General features: G+C 44.5%; 2 protein-coding genes across 10 annotated transcripts in view; both read right to left on the bottom strand.

The window, feature by feature from the left end:
- The window catches only part of ERICH3 (glutamate rich 3), a 33,095-nt gene extending 16,616 nt beyond the window's left edge, over positions 1 to 16,479 (bottom strand). For 4 of the 6 annotated variants that reach the window (XR_010474248.1, XR_010474246.1, XR_010474247.1 and 1 more), the window contains exons 1-13: positions 16,348 to 16,479; positions 13,082 to 13,175; positions 12,322 to 12,447; positions 11,758 to 11,829; positions 10,337 to 10,465; positions 10,124 to 10,207; positions 9,480 to 9,620; positions 8,642 to 8,857; positions 7,866 to 8,046; positions 6,262 to 6,448; positions 3,944 to 4,260; positions 1,325 to 1,546; positions 142 to 246 (exon numbers count right to left, since the gene is read on the bottom strand). Coding sequence is in view for 3 of the 6 variants with exons in the window: in XM_065071902.1 (XP_064927974.1) it covers positions 142 to 246; positions 1,325 to 1,546; positions 3,944 to 4,260; positions 6,262 to 6,448; positions 7,866 to 8,046; positions 8,642 to 8,857; positions 9,480 to 9,620; positions 10,124 to 10,207; positions 10,337 to 10,465; positions 11,758 to 11,829; positions 12,322 to 12,447; positions 13,082 to 13,175; positions 16,348 to 16,364 (1,891 nt within the window). In the remaining 3 variants the exon portion in view is untranslated. Of the gene's footprint in view, positions 1 to 141; positions 247 to 1,324; positions 1,547 to 3,943; positions 4,261 to 6,261; positions 6,449 to 7,865; positions 8,047 to 8,641; positions 8,858 to 9,479; positions 9,621 to 10,123; positions 10,208 to 10,336; positions 10,466 to 11,757; positions 11,830 to 12,321; positions 12,448 to 13,081; positions 13,176 to 15,996; positions 16,201 to 16,347 lie in introns of those variants that run through there. The other 2 variants (XM_065071904.1, XM_065071903.1) reach the window with 2 other exon arrangements.
- Positions 16,480 to 18,508: 2,029 nt separating this feature from the next.
- Positions 18,509 to 24,709, bottom strand: part of CRYZ (crystallin zeta) — a 50,428-nt gene continuing 44,227 nt past the window's right edge. For 3 of the 4 annotated variants that reach the window (XM_065071889.1, XM_065071887.1, XM_065071886.1), the window contains exons 2-9: positions 23,884 to 24,008; positions 23,397 to 23,549; positions 22,554 to 22,717; positions 21,849 to 21,900; positions 21,224 to 21,373; positions 20,728 to 20,829; positions 20,551 to 20,646; positions 18,509 to 20,289 (exon numbers count right to left, since the gene is read on the bottom strand). In XM_065071889.1, the coding sequence (XP_064927961.1) occupies positions 20,128 to 20,289; positions 20,551 to 20,646; positions 20,728 to 20,829; positions 21,224 to 21,373; positions 21,849 to 21,900; positions 22,554 to 22,717; positions 23,397 to 23,549; positions 23,884 to 23,994 (990 nt within the window). In that variant the 5' untranslated portion in view covers positions 23,995 to 24,008 and the 3' untranslated portion in view covers positions 18,509 to 20,127. Of the gene's footprint in view, positions 20,290 to 20,550; positions 20,647 to 20,727; positions 20,830 to 21,223; positions 21,374 to 21,848; positions 21,901 to 22,553; positions 22,718 to 23,396; positions 23,550 to 23,883; positions 24,009 to 24,229; positions 24,681 to 24,709 lie in introns of those variants that run through there. The other variant, XM_005498950.3, reaches the window with a different exon arrangement.

The following is a 24,709-nucleotide window of genomic DNA, read 5'->3' as shown; positions in this document are numbered from 1 at the left end:
CATATACTAGCAAGCAGAAAAGGATGCTTAATCATACAGATTATTCATGAATCACAAGCTATTTCTGATTATCACAAGGAAACAAAAATTAAGATTATTTTTGATGATTGCAATGATTTTATGAGCAAGGATGTTTCAAACCTGGTTTGAATTTCTGTTGGATTTTATACTTCCTATAAAAAGACTGGATCTTTCTTGCAGCTGCAACCTTTTCACAAACAGCTGTATTACCTTTGTTTAATTCACCTGGAAATACAAATGTGAAAGTAATGTTTCCATTTAACTTGAGAGAGTTTGCACAATAGGACTGTCAAATGTAAGTAAGATAATGTAATTCATTTTAAAACAGCAATAAATGGAGAAATCCTGGTACATTGTGACAAGCAAGAGACACATAAGTCAGCTCAGGATCTAACAAAGCCATAAAGGAGAAATGTTAGAGAGAAATAAAACCCTGTGCCAGAAGGAAGAGGCAGTTGACTCTTGGCTTATTTACCATGTGGTGGATGGAATTATCTTTTTTGTCTAATAAATGATAAATTGCCTGCAAGTTTTCAGTGGGATTACTGATGAAGATGCACAGCTTAGACTGCATGAGCGCCAACAGTTCAAACACTAGATGTCAAAAGTGATGATCCAAAAATCTGAATGACAGAAACTGCTACTTATTCTACAAAAATTTATTCCAGAACAGTTTAATCTGTCAGAATTGATAATAATAATGGTCTTGGACAATTCACTACACACTTTGCACCTACATTTGGATCAAGACCTGCAGACTGTCACACTGAGCCTGTTCCTGGCTCCCAGCAGAGTGGAACCGGGACCCCCAAGCTGCAGGCAGAGCACACGGGGCTGGGACAGGCAGAGACAGACCAGGGGACACAGCTCCGGGTCAGAGTACTTGTTAAACACAGCACTTGTACAGTGCTGGGTTCACTGGTGAGTTCTCAGACGAAGGTGTCTGTCCTCCAGGTGAGAGCGCTCACAGCTCCTGGGATGTGGTGACCAGGGACACGAAATGCAGATCTGCCCCAGAATTTACAGCTCATTTCCCGACTGGTTCCATCTCCACTGACAACTAACCAGTCCAGCGATGTCTGCTGTGAGCTGGCACACGCTGACGCTGCCAGGGGTTTGGCTGTATTGCAGTGGCAACTGGCAGAATTAATAAGAACAGATAAAATAGCCATTCTATCTTTTACCAGTTCAGTAGAAAATGCACATTTTTTCCTATGCAGATTCAACATACATACTGGACACGCACAAAATGTAAAACATGCATCAGGTCAATTTCTTTAAGCCTCATTATGAGAAAACTCACCTGGTTTGTCATCCTCTGAGTCACTGTCAGAATATCCATCACTTTCATCTCTCTCACTGTCATAGGCCTGTCGTGCCTTCTGTGATGAGTTTGTACTCTCCTTTTCATAGTCTAAATTACGCTTTTTATCATCTGAGGGTGACTTCGACATTCTATTCATTTGATCACTAGTCTGTCCCTCTTCATTAACTTCTTCATCTGCTTCAAAATCTTCATTATACTCTAAAATAAAAGAATCATGGTGTGAGACAGGAAATGTAATTCACAACTAATAAAGTTTTTTTTAAGCAGACAGAGGTTAACTTCATTAATCTCTGTTTGTCTTTGCATTTGTTCTGTCTTTTTAAAGCCATGAGAGAATCTAAGACTGCAGATAGGAATCATAAGAGCACATTATCATGAAAAAGTATCATGTTCTTCATAGAAAGACTAGCAAACATGCTATGAAGCTATTGAATGATGCATCAAATATGATTAATACATTGAGTACCAAATAAACAAAATAATTAGCCACTGAAAGGACTAGAAAAATAAATAGCTGGGCAAATTCAGAAATAAAATGCAGGACAGTCCCATTACAGGAGAAAAATGTTGCAACAAAAAAGAAATCCAAGCAATAGAGAAAGCTGGAGAAAAGGTAATATATTGTACCATAAAGTAAAAGTGGATTGACATGGCTAATTAGCAACGAAGTGGCTTACAAACTAAATGAATTAATTAACTCCAGCCAAAGGGCACTGCAGAGGAACATTCTGTTATCATACCGTTTGATACGCCCATCAGGGTCCCAGGTGCAATCCTGGCACAAATGAAGCTTACACAGAATTACCATGTTCACATCACCAGGGTCTGGATTCCAGCCCAGGCCGCCGGCCTGACAAGTGTTAACATTTGACAGATAACTTTGCTCAGCTCTATAGATAAAGTCTGCCTCATGCATATGCATTAAAGAATCCTTCCTGTTCCAGCCACGGCTGCAGTATTTGAAACCAGGCGCCAGCACACAGGGTGATGTCAGTGATTCCCATTTAAAATTCAGTAATTCCGCTGCAGCCACCAGCTCATTGCACAGGCAGCAGAGGCACCAAACCCAAAACCGAAGCACCCTGCCCACCGGCTCCACCATCCTCATCTCATTGCGCCCCTTTTTCTCTTTCCATCACTGCTGCTGAAGGACTCAAGTGACAGAATGTCAAGGACAGAAATGAAAAGTATCTGATGCAGAACCAATTAAGCAAATAAACAATTATCCAGACAACAAAAATTAAGGGAAGCAGAGGATTTGTTTTCAGTATTAAAACTCAAATGGGATTCCAACTGCATTGTTGGAAGTGAGGGTCCTCAGGTACCTGTCAGAAAGGTGACCTCCCTCTGGAAGGAAAGAGGCTTAATTAATCACAAACACATCCTCAGGGACTAATGAGGAAGCACTGCGGAATTATGAAAGTAAAGATAGGAATAGAAAGTAGGAATTAAAATCTCTAAATTTGACTAACTCTGAGAAAGGCTTTATAAGAAGGAGTGAGAGTGCAGGCTGAGCTGCTGTCCCTGTCCCATTGTGGCCCGATGGCAATGGGTCCTGGCTGGGTGGCACTGGGGAAATGGCACGTTCTGAGTATGCAGATAGAGCTGCCACACCTCATTTTATACCACAAATGCTATCTTTGCCTGCCACAAAAAACACACTTGGGCACACTTTCAGCAAGGGCAGCCTCTCTCCAGTCATTCTTTTTAAATCTCTGCCAACAGACAGGAGATGGGACTCCAGCAGAGGAGAAGGTCAGGCAGCTGCAATGGGAGTGTTGGGGACAGGAAAGGGATGAGACCCCAGCGGAGTCAGGCAGAGACGATAAGGGGCGAGCTGGTGGAGCTGGAGCGGAGGGAACGAGCGCCCAGCCAGCAAGGTGCTGGAGTTCGGGCAGACGTCAGGTGAGCGATGCCCGGGGCAGTGGGTGCAGAAGGGACCAGGAAGAGCCCTGGGTGAACAAAGCATCGCACTCCCACCAGCGACAACAGAAAATACCAAAATCACTCACCTCGTGCCAAATCTTGCTGACATTTTGCTGTTCTGTGCCCTTGCACGTTCTCTCCCCTCTTCACCCCCACTGACTCTTGGCAGGTTGTCCCTGTCCCATCCCCCTTGCAGCAGGAGGCTCCTCTCACTCCTGCTCCTATGGCCACCCTCGTCTCTCCGCTCACCTCGTGCCCATGTCCTGTCTTTCTCAGCAGCTCACCCCAGACTCACTGTCCCCCCACACCCAGTCCTATGCCCGTCTTCTGCTCTGCTTGTCCTCCACCTGCTGCCATTCTCCTTTGTCACCACTGTCCCTCCACTGTGCCCCACTTCCCTCCAGCTTTCCCACCCACCTCAAGCTCCTGTTTCTGCCTCTCAGACCTTCCTTCCTCTCTTTCTTGGCTCTTCTGAAACACTCTCATCCTATTGCCTGGCTGAAAGGAGTCCCGCTAATGTTACTGTCCCAACACAGGCACCACATTTCTCACACAAGGTGTCCCGGGAGAGGATGCTCCAGGCAAAGCTGGAGGTACACAATCACAAACCTTCTCCAGAATCACCCTCTCCCATTTTTCATGCCCTGTTTGTGTTTTGGAATACTGTACCATTTTTACCGGTGTCTTCCTGACTATCTTCACTCTCACAATCAGGTAGTTTTTTCTTTTCTTCTTTTCTGTACTCCTGTCCAGTCTCCATTTCATCCTCAATAGTTTCTGCACTTGCTTCATGACCTGGTAAGATGACTAACACTGAAACTTTGCCTGGATTCTGCTCAGCACTGGTTTTACTTGGCTCAGCACTGGTTTTACTTGGCTCACTGCAGGCTCCATCTCCCCAGGAATCCATGTGCACTTCCCCATGGTCCTGCACCTCTCTCTTGGGAGGGGATGGTTTTTTGTCTAGACCTGTTGCAATAATGCACCTATAAAAAATAAGGAAATTGGAAAGTATCATATATTTCTTTCTGCAAACAGTGGAAGGGCAGCAGACATGATGAGCTATGCAGCTCGTTATCAGCAGCAACACCAGGTACCTGTCTGCCTCTGCATTGCCACCCACCCCATGAGCTTACTGACAGTGACTCACCTGGAGAAGTGCCCTAAAGCCCATTGAAACAGAATTATTTTCAGTTTCTGGTCTGCTTTTCCCACCTAACAGAAACCCAAACAGCTGGAAAACAAAGCATTTGGAATGGCTTGTTGGGACTGCTCATTTCATATAAAATGGAGTGACAGCCTCTGCGTTGGGGTTAGGAGGCTCAGGTGAGAGAGCACAGGTCCTGCTCCAGATTGACATGAACTGCAGACCCAAAGAGCCACCCTGCACCCCATGGGAGGGCCAGGACTTTGTGCTGCATGTTGTACTTTGATTCAAATCTGCAAGCAGAGGATGAAACTGAAATTTTCCCTTTAGCTAATCACTAAAAACCCATTTCTCCAGGAAACCATGTTTTCTTCACAGACAACTATGTCTTAAAATCTTTTCCTCCACCAAAACTGCTTTTTTTAACATAAGGCTTGATTGCCATTCCCCTCATAATCCAGATGTGGAACATCCTACTGACATTCAGTCTAGAAATCCTGTAGTTTTGCAGGCAAAATATGTAAATGTGGCGATTTCTGAAGAGTCCTACCTTTTAATTACTTGTTTGTGGTATTTTTCTTAGGGACCTTTGAGACATTGAAGCACTCCTGCTGTACAGAAATGCAGGACCTAGGCCAGCAGAAATCTCTCTGTGCAAGGATGACAGCACCAGTGCAGAAAGCCCTGCAGCATCACCTCTGTGTGAAACAAAGCCTCAACCCACCAGAAAAATCAACTGGGACCTTGACTGGGAACCAGAGCGGGTATTTAACATGTGGATGTGGCGTCACACTCAAACCAGGAAACAAAGACAATGGCACTTGACCTGAAGGAGACCTGAAAATAGTTGTGATTTCCAGGGAGGATCTGGTTAATGGAGATGGGGTTTAGTCACCTCCATTTCTGGAGGATATATCAAATCAGAAAATTCATTTCCTGTCTTTCTAGAAATCACACAAAAGCTGAGATTTGAGCATTTCCTAAGCTCTACCGCCAATATACCCATTCTAAATTCAGACACTTTTCACTACTTTGAACATACCAAGTAATACATTTACATAAATCATGTCCAATGCTAGATTGGAGTACAAAAAATATGGTACAATAAAGTAATCTTTTTTCCATAGAATTTGGTCTTTATCTAAAAAATAGAGTGTATGGAGGTTCTCATCTTCCAACTGCTTGCTGCTGTTTTAAAAGCTTACTTACAAAAATAACAAAAAAGTTTTTAAATTATCTGTCTGTGCAGAAGTTTACTTGTCTGCCATGATTTAACAGTCACACCAAACAAAGATTTTATTAAAATTAAAGCTTCTTGGGAAATCCACAGCTGTTGCTCACAGCATCAAATTTTGCCCAAACCCAGGACTCCACTGCACAGATTTGTTGTCTGAGGCATGGCTAACATTGCACACTGACTCTGCAGCCAGGGCTGTTTCAGCAGAATTCCACCTTAGAGGCAGAGCTGGTTAAAAATAATCTTGTTCTCACAAAGAAAAGCCTGAAAAATCCAGTTAACTCATCAGCACTTGGTATTGATGTCGCTGTCACTCCCACCAGCAGCGAGCGGTGGCACTTGTACACTGCACAGCACGGTCCAACCCGAGACACTCGCTGTTGCGCGGTCCTGACCCCGCACAGAGCCACCAGCTCTGCTGGCAGCCTCCATATGGGACCCTGGGGGACAAGCTCGAGTCTCCACATTTCAAGGGGCGCTGAGAAACAGAGGGGGTTCTACAGAGCTGTGTGGTGCCAGAAAGATTAAAAAAGAGGAAACGAGTTTTAAACTCTAAAAACTGGGTTGTGGGGTCCTTGTGAGCAAAGTGTATTCGTCTCATACCTATAGCAAGGAGACGCTCCCTCCACACTGAGAAACCTGAAGTAGCCACGTCTGCCTCGCATCCTGGAGCGCTTCTGGTGTTTGTACTCACAGCAGCAGCTCAGCCTGTCCACTTGCAACCCATTGAGAAAGAAGGTGAGGCTGAATGGGAAACCGTGATGTCTCCTGGAGACAAACTGAAAGGTCTCTGCAACCACAGAAAGGGTTCAAAGGAGGGGGTCAGGCTTTCCTACCAGTCTGCTGCAACTGTGATATGTATCTGCACCACCACCAAAGCACCCAGCCCTCCAAGCTCACGCACTTTGGTTCTCAGTTGTATTAATTAGTTGGTGAAACTCTACCTCTCCCCACACAACAGCCCTGTCCCTTTCTGACCCCAGAGTTCCAAGCTGCATACACCTGTGACAAGCGAATACACCATCGTTTTGGCTGCTCACTGCTACAGCAGGACACAGACCAGAGTCCACATCTCAAAACAATTATCTCTGCCACTTGCTGCTCAGACCTGCACATCACGCCCAGGACGGTCAGGGCTCTAGCTGTGTTTGCACAGGGTGGTGCAGCAGCGTGTCCCTGCTCCTGCGGTGACACACGCTGCTCTGTGCAGCCCTGCAGGGCTCAGCTGGCTCCAGAGCAGCACAGCTGCAGTTCCAGTGGCTCTGGGCTTGTGAGCAGCTGAAAGATTCTGTTTCTGGAGCCATTTCAGGCTGCTCTGCAAGGGCACTGCTCGGCATCCAGGGCACCAAGGCAGCTACCAGCTCTGTGCCGGGGGCTGGTGTGTGCTCCTGTTACAACCCACCGCATCCTTCCAACAGACACTGGGCACACGCCAGCAAGGAGGAAGCCACGCTGTACCCCAGCAGCTCACAAGAGATGAGAACCGGGTTCGGGAGAACAGGAGCACACAAAAGACAAGGACACATCCCGCAGCACAGGGACGTGGCTGCAGCAAATGCCCTGAGCAGATCTGTGGGCACCCTCAGCCTCAGGGATGGGCAGCGGCACCGGGATCTCCGCACCACCTCCCACATGCAGCGAAAATGCAAACACAGTGGGTCTGGGAGCTGGAACGAGGGTGTAATCTGTGGGACTGCTCTTCCTCATAAGTGAAAATCTCCCAGCCATTTCCTCTTCCCAATCCCCCAGAGCACAATTCACCTTTTACCAGTGTGACTGAATCACACTCATGTAAAAGAGATGTGAATTGGGCTCCCACTATGTACTTTCCCCCGTGGAATACTAAGCAACACACATTGATGTACTACAGCAAGTCACAAACAGATAATCCCTATTTAAGGACAGTTTAGTGCTACACCTATTTTACTAACCATACAACTCTGTACAAAACTAAGCTAAGCTACAGCATTTTGTTAAATCAGTTCCCTAAATTCTTTCTGCTATAACTTGCAAAAGCAATTGTACCCTCCCTTTCAATCATGAATCAGTAGATCCAGATTTAGTGTGGAGGCAGACAGTATAAAAATCCCTGGATGTACATATCTTGACTGAGCTCAGCTGAAATCATTTTGATATCACATCAACATTTTAGCCAAGAAAAAAATCTGTTGCCAGAATCAATATGAACTCTGACTCTTTATCCTTACCTCCTTCCAAGAGCTTGCCTTTGTAGACACAAAGGTTTTCTCCTCCACAATGCTGCTGGTAGACTTTGATTTCATCTTTGTAATCAGTATCATCGTAAGACAAACGCACACTTTTTCCTAAAAAACCCATGGTAACTAATGCGTTGCTGCGTAATGAGGACTTAGGGAATCCTCCAGAATTCTGCGGCAGGAAATACACAAAAATTCAGTTTCAAACTCTAACAGAAGGTGAACACAAGGGTCACATATGTGTGACATACACTTGAGGCTTCCAGCCTTTCAAGACAGGCCTTGAACTGCTTAAATTGGAAAGTGTTTTGTAACATGCAGAAGCGCAGGAAAGTATTTTGAACTAAAAATCCATTGCAATTAATTGCCCCAAATTGCAGGCACCATGTTTAATGACCCATATTGTCCCTCCTAGTCCTGGGTTCCTACAGTTTGCTTTACGGGAGTTACAGCTAGCTGCAGATACAGTGTACCTGATCCACTCATTTCAGATAATCCTCTGAAGTTCTGGGACTAGATACACTCAAATGCAGCATCAGATTGACTACAACTGAAAGCCATCAGTGAGAGTTCCTATGGGGTTTTCTGTTCAAACACCTTTTTCCCCAAAAAGGTTTTAGTATATAGGGAGGTGGGTGGAAGTTATATATTTTGATAGTTACAAATTTTCTTTCAAAAATTCAGTGAATTGTTATGCAACATAGGTACACACATCTTTTAGCATTAGGCAAATACAGCGCAAACAGAGGCAGGCAGAGATAACTTACCTTTGTTAGCAGTTGCTCCAAGTTTGGTGCTGTGATGGGACGCAACTGTCTCGCTCTAAGCACCCCAGTTCTCCCCACATTTCCACTCTTGTCTCCTTTTTGCAGGGGGGGAGGTGGCACTGGGATCATGTAATTGTTAATGACAGGGAGTTGATATGGAGAAACACCAGTCATGTATTCCACCGAATTCATAAGCCTTAACCCACTCCTCTCCCCCTGCAAAAAGCATTTTAACCAGGTTAAATAGGTTATGTAAAAATAGCTACTGAGCATATTGAACTAACTATGGCTTGACTGCTCTTTACATTTAGTAACACACACACTCCTACAACAAGTCCTTTAGCTTTGTGCTTGCATTTTTGTTGATGGAAACATTTCCAATAAGCTCTTGTTCTCTGAACCCATTAGTGTGACTTAGTAGGAGGAATGGTAAAAAAAATAGGTTTTTGCTACTTTGTAGCTGTAGATGAAGATGAAAATTCATAAGACTATGTGAAAGTATTCCTGAGTAATTGGTGTTAACCGAGTGGCTGTCTCCCTCTCTACATAACAGAAAATCTACATAGAAGCAGAAAATTTTGCACAGAGAAAGATTTTATACTATGAAAGAGATGTCACAACATTTTCTCCTGGCTGTGATCAAGAACCGGGCATTGGACCAGCAAGCAAATGTCTTAGTAATTTAGGGTAAGTTTAAAAGGAGAGTTTAAATAAAAGCTGATAACCGTTTGGTAGGCATGTTGCCTGCAGTATACAGTTCTCGGAACTACAGTACTAGAGTAATATCATAAAGCTGTCCCTAAAACTATATTCTTTTCAGAATGAAACACGGGCTCACCCCAGTGGCAAACAGCTGATGGTGTTCGAGTGAGTGGCCCTTCTGCTTGGAGCCGGCTGGCTTTGGTGCTGCACAGCGCAGGGGCTGCAGGCGAGCCGGGCGCTGCATGTTCGCTGGAGCCGTATTGGGGCGCCAGGAAACCTAGAAAGGGAAAAGCAAACAGATATGAAACCTCAGGGTATAGTTTCCAGTGCAGAGCAGCATCACAGAGAAAAAAAAAAAAAAAATAGCACTGATTAAGGTATTGGGAAGCGATGAATGATTCTCAGGTACCATCAGGAAACCAAATTTTCTAGTCGGCCTCTGGAGAGGCAGAACCCTTTAGGCATCTCTGACTGAGCATCCAAAATAACTCCGGGGCATAAATCTAGGTTTTTCTACTGTCTCTTCAGGGCAGCCTTGAAGTAAATGATGAGCCTTGTGGGTCCCTTCCAACTCAGCACATTCTATAAACATCATGAACTCACAGAAACAGTGGCAGTGTCAGTGCTTTGGTGACTCCAGCACATGGACACTGAGAGGAAGCACCACAAAGGCATGCCTATTTTTATTCAATACTCACCATTTTTCTTACATTTCATCTTTTCCTTTTATGCCCTTCAGAACTTTAAGATTTTAAAAGCTGTTCAACTGGGTGAACTCACCACCTTAGAATAGGCTGGCTGCTTGGCTCGGTGCAGGGGAGGTGGGCGTCCACCACAGCAACTAACTGCAGGTCCCGGTGCCCTCTGTACGGGATGGAGAGGAAAAGGTCATTCAGCACTGAAAGTCTCTCTTCAATCTGCACCAACTATCATCACTGAAGTGCAGAACCAGTAAAATCTGGACTATATATTTGACACGCTGCTGGAACTCACCAGTTGCGAGTGACTGGCTGCTTCTCCAGCTACTAGAGGATGGAGCACAGAATGATTTCTTGGACCAAGTGGTGGATGTGGGGAGTACATAGGGCTAAAACCTTCCACCCCTCTTCTGGATTGCTCCGCCTAAAATAATAGAAATGTATGTCTATGAGGTACTGAATACTCTTCAGAGCAATGTTTGAGCTTGCCTTCCGTCTGTCCTTCATTGGACGATCAAATTGCTTAGATTCAATGGAACACCTGGCTGGGGAAGGGAAGGAAACCAAGGGAGGAATGAGAGAGGAACGAGGGAAAAGACTTGTTCCCATTGTTGATTCATTTCCCTGCAGCCCTCTCCAGCTGCAGATTGACCCAAATTCAATTCATCTGCCTGTTTCTGTGTATCTCCCAGTTCTTGCTTTGGTTGAAGATCTTTCTTTTTTAAATTTGAGAACATCTGCCACTCCCTTGCTCTGACTGCTGTCCCTCCACACCTTTTCTTCCCAAAAGCCCCACCGAGGGCTGCCACCCTCTGGCAATAGATAGCTGTTTCTCACCCTCCCTTGTCCAAGTCTCTCTCCTTTCCCTTTAGATTAGATACTCAGCTGAATTCACTGAATGTTTAAGGTGGGAATTAAATTACAGCACTGATTCCAGGCAGGTCCCATGTCCCAGCGTGGCATCACGGCAAAGATGCAGATCACATATCCGCAGGCGTCTCCCTTATGCTTCTCGCTGAAGGAAGCAGTTTTGGTCCAAGTGACTTCATGGCGAGAAGAACCACTGACCTCTGTGGTATTGCCATGACTCAAACAACTACAGCTGTCTGAAAGCTCTTTCCATTACTGACCTGCTGGTTCTGCTAAATATCACATGGAGAGGAAAACGACTGAACGTGTGAGCTCAGTGCTCAGCAGCAAAGCAGATAGTGTCTAGAATTACCAGAACTGCAACATGTATGTTGAATTATTCATCCAGTTCTGGTTCTTCATTTCAAAACAGAATAGTGGAAATGGAAAAGGTAAAAAAATGGCAACAGCAATGAGAAGTCTGGAATGGCTCATGTATGAAAGATTCAGTAGACTGAGGGTCTTCATCTTGGAAAACTTAAAAGGAACATGAAAAAAGTATGTAAAACCAAATGCCTTGGAAAAGGAGAACAGTTATTAACTTTTTTCGTAACGAGAACAAAGGAGCATCCAACAGAACCATCAGGCAACAGATACATTAATGGAAGTTCCTGAACTGCTGGATGGAGAAAGAAGATGTAACATGGAGCAGGATCATTCTCTATTTGCCTGTTTCTTGTACTTTTTCCATAAACATCAGAGACAGGACACTCGGCTCAGTGAATCTCTGGCCTGACTCACAGCTGTTGTTTAACACGGGGCAAAACTGCTGTGTCCCATCAGTATCCAGCAGTACTCAGGCCTCACCTTCATTCTCTGTACCCTCTCCTTCCTCGCAGCATTTTCAAGTTTCCTTTTTATTTCCAGCTGATGATGACACTATCAAAGGAAGAGAAAGAGAAATCTCGTTAACGGACATTATGAGATATCAGTGAATGTTAGAACACTTGCTTCTGTTCTGCTTATCACATGCCTGCTCCCTGGTCACTCCCCTCATTGAGCATATTATGAAAATATTATTGATTGAACCCATTTGCATCACACCTGTGTGCATTAACCCTGGTGAACGAACAACTGAGCATCTGTAAAGCTGGAGGGACCAGCTCCGTTCTTGATATGTAACAGGAATATGCCCAAATTTTGTACCCAGATAAAATGCATAACCATGTTCAAACCATTTTGTTTTGATTAGAATTTTTTTAAGCAAACCAGCCCTGTGAACATGATCTCGTATCTGATGACTGCCAAAGTACAGCGAGTGAGCCAGGTCAGTGTATGTTGTAACAACAGTGTGGTTTAATGTACGTCCTAACGAAGATGTGGTTTAATGTACATTCTGATGAGGCTCGCGCATCACCACTAAGCACCTACCTCCATGTCAAGGACCTTATGGAATATGGCCCGAGCCAGGCACTCCTGTACATATCTTTGGTGATCCCTCCTCAAAGCATTTAGACGGTATTCTTTCTCAGGTATTAGTCTTCCAGTCCTTGAGATCTGCCATAAATAGATATAACGTACAAAAAAAGGAGAAGATAGAATAAAGTATGCTTTTAAACAGAGTGCAATTTCCCAGCATGACTGCTCTTCCCAGTCAGCTACCACCTCTGCTCCTGCCAGGGTGCTGGCACTCACCTTCCCGCCACAGAACCATAGTTTCTTTGACCCGACCCCACCAGCCCAGCAAGGAGAGCAGCTCCCGTTTGCTGACAGCTGTGGGCTCAGCCTTACTCTCCATGGGTCATTGCCCAGGTCAGTGGAGAGGAATTAAATACTTGCCTTCCTACCTGTAACGCCTGTGCTAAACACTCACACCTACCAGTGTATCAGTATTTTGAAAACATGCAGCTCGTTCACCTTTACCGAATCCTTCCATTTTCCATTAAATACATTTGAAAAATAACACTGAAGCTATTTAGACTGAGTGAAAGATGCTTGGATTTCACAGTTTAAAAAACCTAAGAGAATCAACATGTTTCTGTTGGGCCAGCTGGTGAGATTCTTACCAATGACAACATGTACCTCTAATAAATAAACAACAGAACCACTAGCGGCTGGGCTTGTGTGATATTAAAAGAGACAAAGAATGGTTTTGTTTTTTTCCTCAGAAAAGGAAACTCTTGAATCTCACCAGTCCTGATCTCTGAAGGTGTCGTCTTATCCGGGCATTGCTGAAATATCCAGTCAGGTGCTTGTCTGTAAGGCTATTGTAGGCTGCCAGAAGTCTGAAATAAAATCAATACAGATGAAAATTATTACAGCTTAAATTATAAAGACCTACACAACAGTGTGCTGCACAAAACGCTGTCTTGATGAATCATGTCCAGCACTTTGTCAGATAAACGCCCATCAGATTATGTAAAGGTAACATCTTATTGCCTCCAAAGATCTGTATCGGAACCAGGTGACTACGTAGTACACAGCAGCTCAGCATGAAGAGCAATGTTTTAACAGACAGGTGGCTGAGTCCTAATGGAGAAAATGGTTCAAAACAGGAGTGAGGTCTTAAGCATATTTTTTGACAAAACAAAAAAGCCTGTCTCAAAAAGCAGTTCTCTACTTGGCCTTTACATCAACAGAACACACAAACCACTCAGGAAAACTAACCCATGACAGCAAGATTCGGAACTGTCCCTTCTGTTTCGGGGACCAATTGTTGGAACACAACAGTGACTCTAGAATTTAAATAAGCAGCCAAGAATTCATAAATTCAATTGCACAAAACTTGTACAGGGCAAGATTCATGACTTCTGTGGTATTTCTAGGCTAGAAAGCATATGTTACTGTAGTACAGTTTTGCTGGCTGTCACCATATGGCAGCAGTTCATCTGGCATGCAGCTTGCATTGATGAGAATAATTCTTTTTTCCCCTCTTCTACATACACGACATTTTACCAAAAATCATCAGATCTACTCCATGCACTGGATTTGCTCAGGCTAAATAAACCGCCAGTGTAATCTGCAGGAAACCAAAGTGTTTGTGAAGCACATCCCGTGCCCTCCAGCCCCGCTGTCCCCACAGAGGGGTCACTGAGCAGGACAGGGACGACCCTGGGGAGACACACAGTGTCTCAAGTCTCCTCCCATTCCCAGGTCCATTCGCTTTCACACACATTGAACAACCCAAAGTGAACAAAACACGTGTCTTCTATCTCTTGATGAAAAACTGTGATACCAACCCCCGGAGCCGCAGCCCCCATGAGGTCCTGCCCCTGTGCCCAGGATATGAGAGCCGAACACAAACACTGAAACATCCATAATCAGCAGATACATTTTCAAATAGTTCCTAGCACAATCATATCTTACTTCACCCTCTGGAAAACAGGACAAATTAAGTGACAACAGGCTTAAGTTTTTAATGCTCTAAATCTGTTCACAGTTGCAAAACGTATGCACTTGGGTTCGTATTGCGTAATATGTTCAGCCTGAGCTTTGGGCTCTATCAGCAGGATATGTTTTAATTACACAACAAGAGATTGATGTCTTTTGTTTCCTTTGGCTTTCAGTTTAAATGTCATTGTACCTCTATTATATACCTTTCAACAGGACAGTTCAAGATAAATGTCTATAGGTAGGCTGAGTTACCACACACAAAAGCATCCGCAAGTAAAGAACGATTTAAAAAATAATAAAAAAAAAAAACAAATGGATCATAGATTTACAGGAATTTTATCTGGGCTTTCACAATAGTCTCACAGGTAGCCTACCAACAATAAATTAAACTTTAAACAAACAATTTAACTCACCCTGTAAACACTGGTACTATAGCAACTGTTGAACATTACTTCTTCAATCCACTGTCTGCATGTGCATTTGAAACCACCAGATTACATCAATTGTGCTGAGTATTGACTTATGGTATCACCTGGCAATCACACGTGGAGCCAGAGGAGAAACTCAATCCAAGTCCTTCTCGTTTGCTTCGTTCCATCTAATATTTCACGGACCATATAACCTCCAAGTTCTGGGGGGTTTCCCTAACAGCAAGTTGTCAGGGAAATGCCATGAACTCCCTGACCTGAGGACTGCCAGAAACAAGCTTCAGCAAAGCAGAGCACTGCTCTCATTTATTCCGCTACCCCTGCACACTCTACAACAAAACAGTAGAAGTTCATGTCTGACAAGTTTTCTTCCAGAGATATCAATACTTGAGAGCTATATCCAAATGTCACCTCTAAATCCCCTACAACAGATACAAGTGTGGAACTGACAAAAATGCATGTTAGAAAAACACTCAGCAAGGGAAAAGCATCAGTCTGAAACAGTACTATACAAAATATTCACTGCGATCATGTCACAGTAGATTCAAAAGCCCATTTTTCTGGCCTGTCCCCATCCCTTCAACAAATTCTTTGTACCTCACAGCTCTGTAACTTTCAGTGTTTTCTGTGGCAGATGCAGATTGGAGAAATACTTTGAAATATCTGTGAAGTGAATGCCACCAGTCATGGCATAATTGCTTCCCAAAAACATCCAGAGCCCAAAAGTGCCTTACATGGTAACCAGAGTGAAACAATCTCCCAAGAATAAGGTTCTAAGTATTTTGTCTGGAGTTCTATATATTGCTTCATAAAAGAGATTTGCATGCACAAGACTTTTTCAAAGGTTTTTACATAATCAAATCACACTACAGGTTCCAGTCTGGAACACAACCAGGCATGGGAATGGGAGCCAAAAGCCTCTGGTTGTGCCACTGTTGGACATGAGCAGGTTATGTGGTTATTTCTGTACTCAGAGCATCGCCCACTGAGCGGGATGTGCTGGATTTTGTCACGGAGACATGCCATTCACAGAATCACAGAATGTCAGGGATTGGAAGGGACCTCAAAAGCTCATGCAGTCCAATCCCCCCGTCAGAGCAGGAACACACAGATGAGGTTACACAGGAAGGTGTCCAGGTGGGTTTTGAATGTCTCCAGAGAAGGCGACTCCACAACCCCCCCGGGCAGCCTGTTCCAGGCTCTGTTACCCTCACTGAGAAGTTTCTTCTCAAATTTAAGTGGAACCTCCTGTGTTCCGGTTTGAACCCATTACCCCTTGTCTTACCATTGATTCACGTTATCTTGGGCAGGTTTGGCTGCTCTGACACTCAGAACACGCAGCTCTGAGGTTGGACAACAGCAATGGTCGATGCCCGGAGCCGGAGGCCGCGCTCGGTGACTCCCGTGCCCGGTTCGGCGCGGCCGGTACCGGTCGGGCAGGAGCTCCGACCGGGAACCGCTCCCCACGGCCGGACACCTGAACCGCCACCGCCCGCGTTCCCCGGCTGTGTGCGGCACTTCGCTCCCTGCCACCGCCCGCATTCTCCGGCTGTGTGCGGCACTTCGCTCCCTGCCACCGCCCTTGCAGAACCGAGACGGCCGCGAACCGCTAAGACATCCCGCGCCGCGCACTCACCCCGGCGGGCCGCTCATGGCGACGGCCGCGCTGCCGCACCTGGCGCTGCCGCACCTGGCACTGCCGGAGCGTCCCGGGCGTTGCTAGGAGACGGGGGCGGGACGGCCAGGGTCCCCCCGCCAATGGGCGGCGGCGCCGGGGTCGCGCGGGGGCACGTTCGGCGCCGGTCGCTCCTGCCGGCGCTGCACCGCCCCCTGGAGGCGGGACACGGACACGGCCCCGCCGCACGGCTGCAGCGAACCCCAGGAACGGAAAAACGGGAAAACAGGAGAAAGCACAGGAAAGAATTAAAAAGGAGGGAAAGGGCATAAAAGGGGGAGGGGGGTAAATGAAAACAAAAAGGGGGGGAAAGGCAAGAAAAGGGGGGAAAAGGCAAGAAAAGGGGGGGAAAGGCAAGAAAAGGGGGGGAAAAGGAAAAAAGGGAGAAAAAAAGAAAAAATGTATGGAGAAGGCACTTTGATCCAACATAAATTTATGAGCTTAAAAATACAGCAGCAGGTGAAAGGACACGGAACCCTTTCAAATATCCACCCTCATTTCTTTCATCACCAGTCCAGGTTTGCATTTCAGTGATCTGCAGATTTACTCAAAGGAGACATAATTACCCTTCAGTGCTCCTATTTTTCCTTCACTTGAGTTCCAGCTGAAGCACAAACACCCAGGTAGAGCTTCCAGGGCCGCAGTAAAAGGTGTAGAGCACAGACCCTCCGGTGGACAGCAGGGACAGCCTGCCCATTCTGAGACACATGAGCCAAAATGCTATAGGACTTCCACTGCCCCAGCTCTGCTGGGCACGATCTACCTGCACTTGATATTGAATTGCCTTTAGTAAAGGAAACAATTATCAAGAACATCAATATCCTCTTTATTTTTTATCTTCCCAACCCTGTAATTAAGGTCTCGTGAATTTATTGTATCACATCGTAGCACACGAAGAAGCCAGGAACACACAGGGTACCACACGATTACAACAGAGAGGGAGTGCTTTTAATTACTAGAGGGTGTAGGCAGTGTTTATTTGGGACACAATGAAATTAACAAATAGCAGCTGCTTTCCCATTTCAGCATCAAGTATAGCAGCAGTTCCCAGACCGCGGTGTGTGCACAACTGCACATGCTGACCCCCAAACCTGCCTGCCCATACACAGCCCAGCACAGTCAGACCTGTGTCCCCTTCCCAGAACACAGTGGGACCTGTGTCCCCTTCCACGGCCCACGGCAGCACCACATAGACACCAGTGGGAACCACGTCTTTGGAAGCCCCCCATTAAATCAGGACAAGTTCCTCACAAATAACCAACTTTCTGATCCTCATCCTCTTCCTCCAGTCTTGTCTGCTCTGCCCAGGGGACAGCGCGTCCTAAAGGGAGTGGAGCTGAGGGCTCTCCAGGCTGAGAGATTCTCTGGATCTTGCACAGACCAGATCCAGCTGAAAGATGGGCAGAAACTGACAGAGTTCTGTAAGGAACGAGCCACAGCAGCTGAAGGTTCCCAGCCAAGAGGCTTCTCCCTGCCCTGGACACCGGTGTCCTTGGAACAGTGTTACCCTGTAGCAGAAGCCTGCCATCAAAACAGAACCACTCTGACACCTTCTGGTGAGGAACCCCATCGCAAACACAACCCCTGCTGGCAGCAGTGATGTGAACACAGGCAGAACTGCGCTGAATTCCGTCACTGAGCATCAGCTACGGTGCAGACGCAGCAATGAGCAAGAAAGGAGTCCTGGGAAATCATAAGCCTCCCTCTCATTCATATAACACCCTCTGACCAAAGGCCAAATTAAAAATAATTAAATATTTTAAAAAATAAAATGTATAAAGAAAACGTGTATTCTGTATATGCACATCCTCTCCACAATCATATCCACCGTTAACTGTAACTGGATGTTTTCTGAGACATATTTAAACAGGCTGGCACTGCACCAGTTCTAATGATCCAACTATTCCTGGTCTGCTTCAAGGACAAGTCACTGGCAAGAAGGATCTTACAGGTGACAAATGCTACCACCTGCAATGCCTTCTGTGGAAAGAAGGCGAGAATTTGCTGCCACTTCTTTTAGTACATCTAGTATTTATATTCTAACATGTCTACAAGCTTGGAAAATATTTCAATTTCAACTAGTCCAATTTAAAAAGCAAGCAAACAACAACAAAACCCAACATAGAGATCAGGCATAGGGTTTTTGTATGTTTTAAACACATCTGCCAAACACAGTAACAACAGTCAAATGTCAGCAACAGTTCAATGTGAACAGTGTCCAGTTTTCCAAAGGAAGGCAACTGTTCCCAGAGGACACGCAGGTAAAATAATTAATTGATTTCAGAGTCTAGAGACAAGCGGAGTGTCAGGATTTGATTTCTCCCAACCACACACACAACAATCGTGGTCAATTAACCACTAAAACAAAATGTTAAAATCTGATCAAGAGGTTTATAAAGAGACAGATTGTGGGGCCCTCTCTTATCTTAGTATTTTAACAAGGGGTCACAAACAAGAGAAATCCAGACATTTCAAAAGACTTTACCAATTATTTTCTTACTTTAGATTAAGCAAAACATCAGTAAAAATGAACGCCTGTTCAGAAAAACATCACAACTTCGAAAATGGTAGATGAAGTTACCACCTGAGGAAACTGTACACCGACTCAGAGAACACGTGCTGATTTATGACAGTAGGGCTCCATATGAATCCACACCAAATGTTAAAAAGCAAGTAACCTGCACAGCCAAAAATACTTCTAAAAAGTTTGTTTAATAAGGACTCACTTTTCCACAAAGGAACAGAAAACCTCATCCTTGAAGTTGAGAAAACTTTTCTGCAAGTGGTAACTTCTCTGCTTATTAGAGAATTATATAATTAAACAGAAGTGCCTGTAATAGCAAATAGTATTTGGGGTGTACAAAGTCAACACATCAAAGAAATTGTCTTTCCTTAACTGGAAATTTGGAACAAGACAACAATGTACACACATTAATGAATGAACTAACAAATTCGCAGCACCCACGGGAGCAGCGCAGCCTCTTCTCCTCATTCCAGCCAGGGATCCAGGTGTAATAAAGGTCCCAGGAAGAACAGAATTCCTCACTACCCAGCTATTTAGCATCACAGCAGCAGCTGCTTCTGCCAACATGAGTGGCTGCAAATCAGCAAACACCAGCACTCAGAGTTACAGTCCATCTGGTTTAACCGGGACATTCCAGCTCAGACACCAGGTCAGGCACAGCAAGATTAAACTGTCTCTGCTGCATTGCAGCTCCATTTGAGATTCTCTGGCCATCTTTTGAGCTGAAGAGTCAACTACTTTGGCAGTAAAAGCTTTTATTCCAAGTAAATAAGGTGGTGACAAAAGATGAATAGGACAAATTTTGTGGCGAAAGAATTTACAGATCCCTAGTTAATGCACATGGTTAGTTTTACACATTTGTGTATTTGCTTATAAAGTGAACTTAATTTTGCATGGCGTACAGTGGCCTCAATACAACTCCACATAGAGCACAATATGAAATTTGATCACAGGTATCAGCTTCTCCTGCTCCCAAGGCCACACCAGAGAAAATTCATTCTTCCCACATCAGCCAAAAAAGCTACAAAAATTAAAGCATACACAACTCTGCTTATTACAAAAAGAAAACAGATTGTTAATCAGTTAATGTAATTAATGTACACTTGAATTTGCTGTTACCATCAAACCTGATCAAAGTATGTTTTACAACATACACTCAATGAATCACATAAGTGAAGGTGCAGCTAGAACAGCTACAAAATCAATGGAAAAAGACTTCATGGAAGGAGCACCATCTTTCCTCGGGCACCGCTGCTATTAATAATGTCTTCGTGAGCCTTAACGACCCTCTCCAGCGGATACTCGGAGTCCACACTGGGTTTCAGCCAGCCCGCTGCTATGCCATCAAGGAGCGCCGCTGCACATTCCTGTCTCTCCTCCTGCACGTAATAAAGACAGCATTTACCACAAGGCCTTTGCATTCTAGAAAACTATGGACTATTTAAGCAAGCGTTAAACTGAATTACACAACCCAAATGTATTTTATCATGTCCTGAGATTAAATCAAAACATAAAGGAATGAACAAACAAGTTATTTGCAATGAAATTACGCTTTCATCCCTACAAACAATTGTAACTGGAAGTAGAGAGGTGTTGGAATAAGCCAACAAAACATTCTGTAAAATAAAAATGTTTCTCACCTCAGTTGCAAGAAACAGACTAACTCCAATGATGCTTGATTCTTTGCTCATGGTGTCTCTTGGGTTTATCTCAACAGGACCTCGACAGCCCACAACCTGTCACAAAGACAGCTCCAGTTAGAACTGTAGAATTGCGTTCTAAATGCACAGAATAAAGCCAGTGATTAAAATCCTCACCATGACCCTTCCGGCACGGGCCAGCAGCTGCAGGTCAGCAGCGAGGTTGACATTGGAGAGCATTTCTATGATTATATCCACTCCTTCCATCCCGGTGCATTCCTAACAGGACACAACACGGTATTCAGATCACTCCCTGAGTACCACCCGGTTCATAAGCTACAGATAACATACCTTTTACAGTTTACTGGTTAGATCTTAAAATGCGGCCTTTGTACTAAGGCTGACAGCTAAGAAATTTAATTTCAGCATATTTTGATGTGCTGAAGTGTGATATGCTGCCATATCGGAATTTGGTGGAATGCCAGAGTTTGTAAACACCACTGCCTGTGAGGAAAGCTCAGCTCAGCCAGCCTGGAAATGCTGGGTAGGGATGAACAGGCAGGACTATACTGCTCCTACAGAAAACTACTTTAAAAACTTCTGCAAAAAACTATCCACATTTTGGTAGCATGAAAAATACACACTGCATCACCTAGCCCTGACACATGCTTACCTTAATTTTATCAATGTAATTAGCTTCTCTGTGATTAAATGCTTGGTGAGCACCATTTCTCAGAATCAGGTTCATCCCTTCCTCAGTTCCTGCTGTGCCCAGAACCTTCAAACCACAAGCTCTGGCAATCTGACATGCTGCTATTCCCACCTGAGGGAAAAAAAATCAAGTATTTTTACTCTTTCCTTCTTAGTATTTTAAATTTTATATATCGTACCAGCAACTTGGAACTTACCCAGTTAAAAAGCTGACACTGAAACTTTTTTTTAAGCCATAATAAGTGATTTGGATCTTAAAGATAGAGAGCTGAGAACAACTCGTGCATATTTGTAAATTCCAGCTTTCTGCTACTAGTTTTATCTCAGGAAGGCAATATCGACAGCAGAAATGTGTTTATTATGTGACACTCTGTTAGTGGCCTTACGCAATCACTCATCCGGTTTCATAGTTATTTGGAATAACAGGGTTTGTTCTAAGAAAAAAGTACCCTAAGGTGTCAGAAATAAAAACCTGATTTTGTTAATCCACTGATTGATATAAATGTGATTATGAATGACATCATGGACAAAAGCAGGTGCAGTGACAGAGAGCAGCATTTCTATCACTTGCCTTCTCCAATACTTACTCCCCCACTCGCGCCGTGCACCAGCACGCTCTCCCCTGCCTTGGCACGTCCTCTGAACAGAGAAACACAAAATACTGGCGTCATGATTGCAGAACCTCATCACCAAGCATCAGACTGCAGATACTGACATCAAATTTCATTTTACACACACTATTATTTCCAATTTACGTTATGGCTAAACAGGCATAATCAGCCTCTTTGGGGAAACAAGGCAGCAAAATAAACGGTATCATTTATGAATTTAAGTAATATGCAATTATGTCAGCACACAGCTAGCAGCAAGTCACAGTCTGGTATAACCTCAGCTCAAGATACTCGCCCATTACAGATCCCGAAGCACACCACAGCGGTTCTGATCATTTCCCAGCTCTCTCACCCAGGCTGTGGTGCTGCAGGGAGTTCAGGTTCCCTGTCCTCACCAAAATACCAATGAGTACTGAGAGCTACACATTTTATTACAAGATTTTTATCAAAGAAGCCTTTCCAGGCTTTCCTTCCAGAAGAAACACTAAACAGGAAAATACAGCCACTGACTTCTAGGTAACAATTACCTGACAATTCCATCAGCATAACAAATTTAACTGAAGTGTTCTCAACATTTCCCACTCATTGATCTCCCCCCATTTTACAGGACAATGAAAATATGGGCTTCAATATTTTAAATATTCAAAGGCAAAATGCACAAACTTAGATTTGGCAGCTTACTTTTGGAACAGGGCGCGATAAGCAGTGCAGTAAGGTATTCCAATCGCCGCTCCCTGCCTGAAGTCCAGTTTATCCGACAGAGGAAAGACTCTGTCAGCGGCAGCAAGGGTGTACTCTGCATATCCTCCAGAGACCGTGCCCGTGGTAAAAACCCTGTCACCTTTCTAGAAAAGAGGAAAAGAAAGTACAGAAATTCATCATCTCCCTTAGTTTTTCCATAATATACATTAAGAACCAGTCCAGGGAAGTTTAGGCTATTTCTAACAGCTTTCATTAAAAATAACCAGTTATATTTGTCACAGAGAAGATTTTTATAAATGCTAATACATGCAATCAATGCAACACAAGCCACATAATTTCATATATTTAGATATAAGTGTCATAATTATAACCTCTGCTCTCCGGTGTAACACACAAACCTACTGTCTCATTAATATTAGCCTTAATGAACCTGAATACTAACAAATTCCATTCACTGGGCGCTGATTCTTGCTATCAGCAACAATCTCTCATTTCTCCCACAACACTTACAAAAATTCCGAGACAGGCATTTCCAACACAATTGTAACTACCATTTTTATGTTTGTCTAAACCCAACAGTCTAGTGACTTGAAAGGAACAACAGATTTAAAAACTCAATTAATTTCACAGTTATCTTTTAGCAAACCGACAACTTTCTCTCCTGTCCAAAGACTTTCCCCCTGAGAAAATCTAGATAAACCTAAGTGTGCTCACCCCAAACAGATAACGTAATTATGAGCAGGAACATCAGGAACAGGAGCATGGCAAACACACAGAGAGGAGCCAACAAACACCAGTGAATCAAACCCAATGTATGAATACCTTGAACGCAGTGACATGCTCCCCAACGCCCTCGATGACACCAGCCACGTCTGTGCCTGGGGTGTAGGGTAAGGCCGGTTTTCTAGCGTAGCTTCCAGAGCGAATGTATGTCTCCACGGGATTCACCCCGCAGGCATGGACCTTAATTAACACCTAAAGGAAAAGATGCTTCTTAAGTAATAACTTAAAAGATTTAGAACTTGAACTCACAGCACACTATCACGGCATTTTAACTAAATTCTTAAACTGAATCCGCAAAAATTCAGCATTGAACTGAAGCTGCTTCCAGAAAATCCTTTACATGGAATATGTAGCCCAAATAACAGCAAAAAGCCCGTATTTGTAAAGTGTGATGTCTCAGGTAGTACGCACTGATCAAAAACTACATATTGAAGATGAAAAGTTTTGGTTTGTATTCTTAATTCTGTTCCAAGTGTACCTATTATCATGCAATATCACTATTTCAGTTCACAGAACTTCTTCATACCTGATTTCCTTTTGCATCAGGAATTACAACATCTGACTGGAGTTTAAGCACTTCAGGGCCACCAAATTCAAAAACTCTGACGGCTCTCATCACATTTCTTGTGGCTGCCATAGCAACCAGAATATCTGCAGAGAAAAAACAAAACAATAATATTGTATTGCCTTCAAAATTTATTTTGTATATTCAAACTAAAGAAATCAAACAACCAGATGTCAAGCAACTGATTAAACAGAACCTCACTCCTGACTGAATTATTGAGATTTGTTTGTTTGTTTTGTTTGGTTTGTTTTGGAGAGTTTTGTTTGTTTTTCCCCAAACCTTGCAAAAGGCAGAAAATTAGCCCTACCGTCTGCAGGCCTTTATGCGTATTGAGAGAATCACATGCAAATAAGTTATCCACAGCAGCATTTCTTCAGCAGCTCCTGTGAACACTGCACTGCTATCCCATATGTGGAAATGGACAGCACTTTGGGGAAAAACATTGACAATTTCCTGTAATATTCTGGTGAAATGGTGAGGTGGAGGTGATGCGAGGTGTCCCGGGGGAACCGCCCGGGGAGAGCGGGCAGAGCTGGCGGAGAGGCCGCGACCAGCCCCTCCGAGCCCGGGGTCCCTCGGACACCCGCACCCCGCAGGAGCAGCTCCGCGGACAGAGGGGGCGGCAGCCAGGGCAGGCGGGGAGGGGTTGGGAAAGGCACGGCCGGTGGGGGCTGAACTGCCGGACACACGGCGGGCGGCTGCGAGCCCCGGCAGCCCAGGGGAGGGCGGGCAGGGCAGCCCCGACTGCTCCGGGCCTCCCGCCTCAGAGCAGCGGCCGGTAAGCGGA

Source organism: Columba livia, chromosome 8 (genome assembly GCF_036013475.1).
Source record: "Columba livia isolate bColLiv1 breed racing homer chromosome 8, bColLiv1.pat.W.v2, whole genome shotgun sequence".
Taxonomy (NCBI): domain Eukaryota; kingdom Metazoa; phylum Chordata; class Aves; order Columbiformes; family Columbidae; genus Columba; species Columba livia.
The sequence above is the reverse complement of the archived record's forward strand: the minus strand, read 5'-3'. Positions and strand labels throughout refer to the sequence as shown.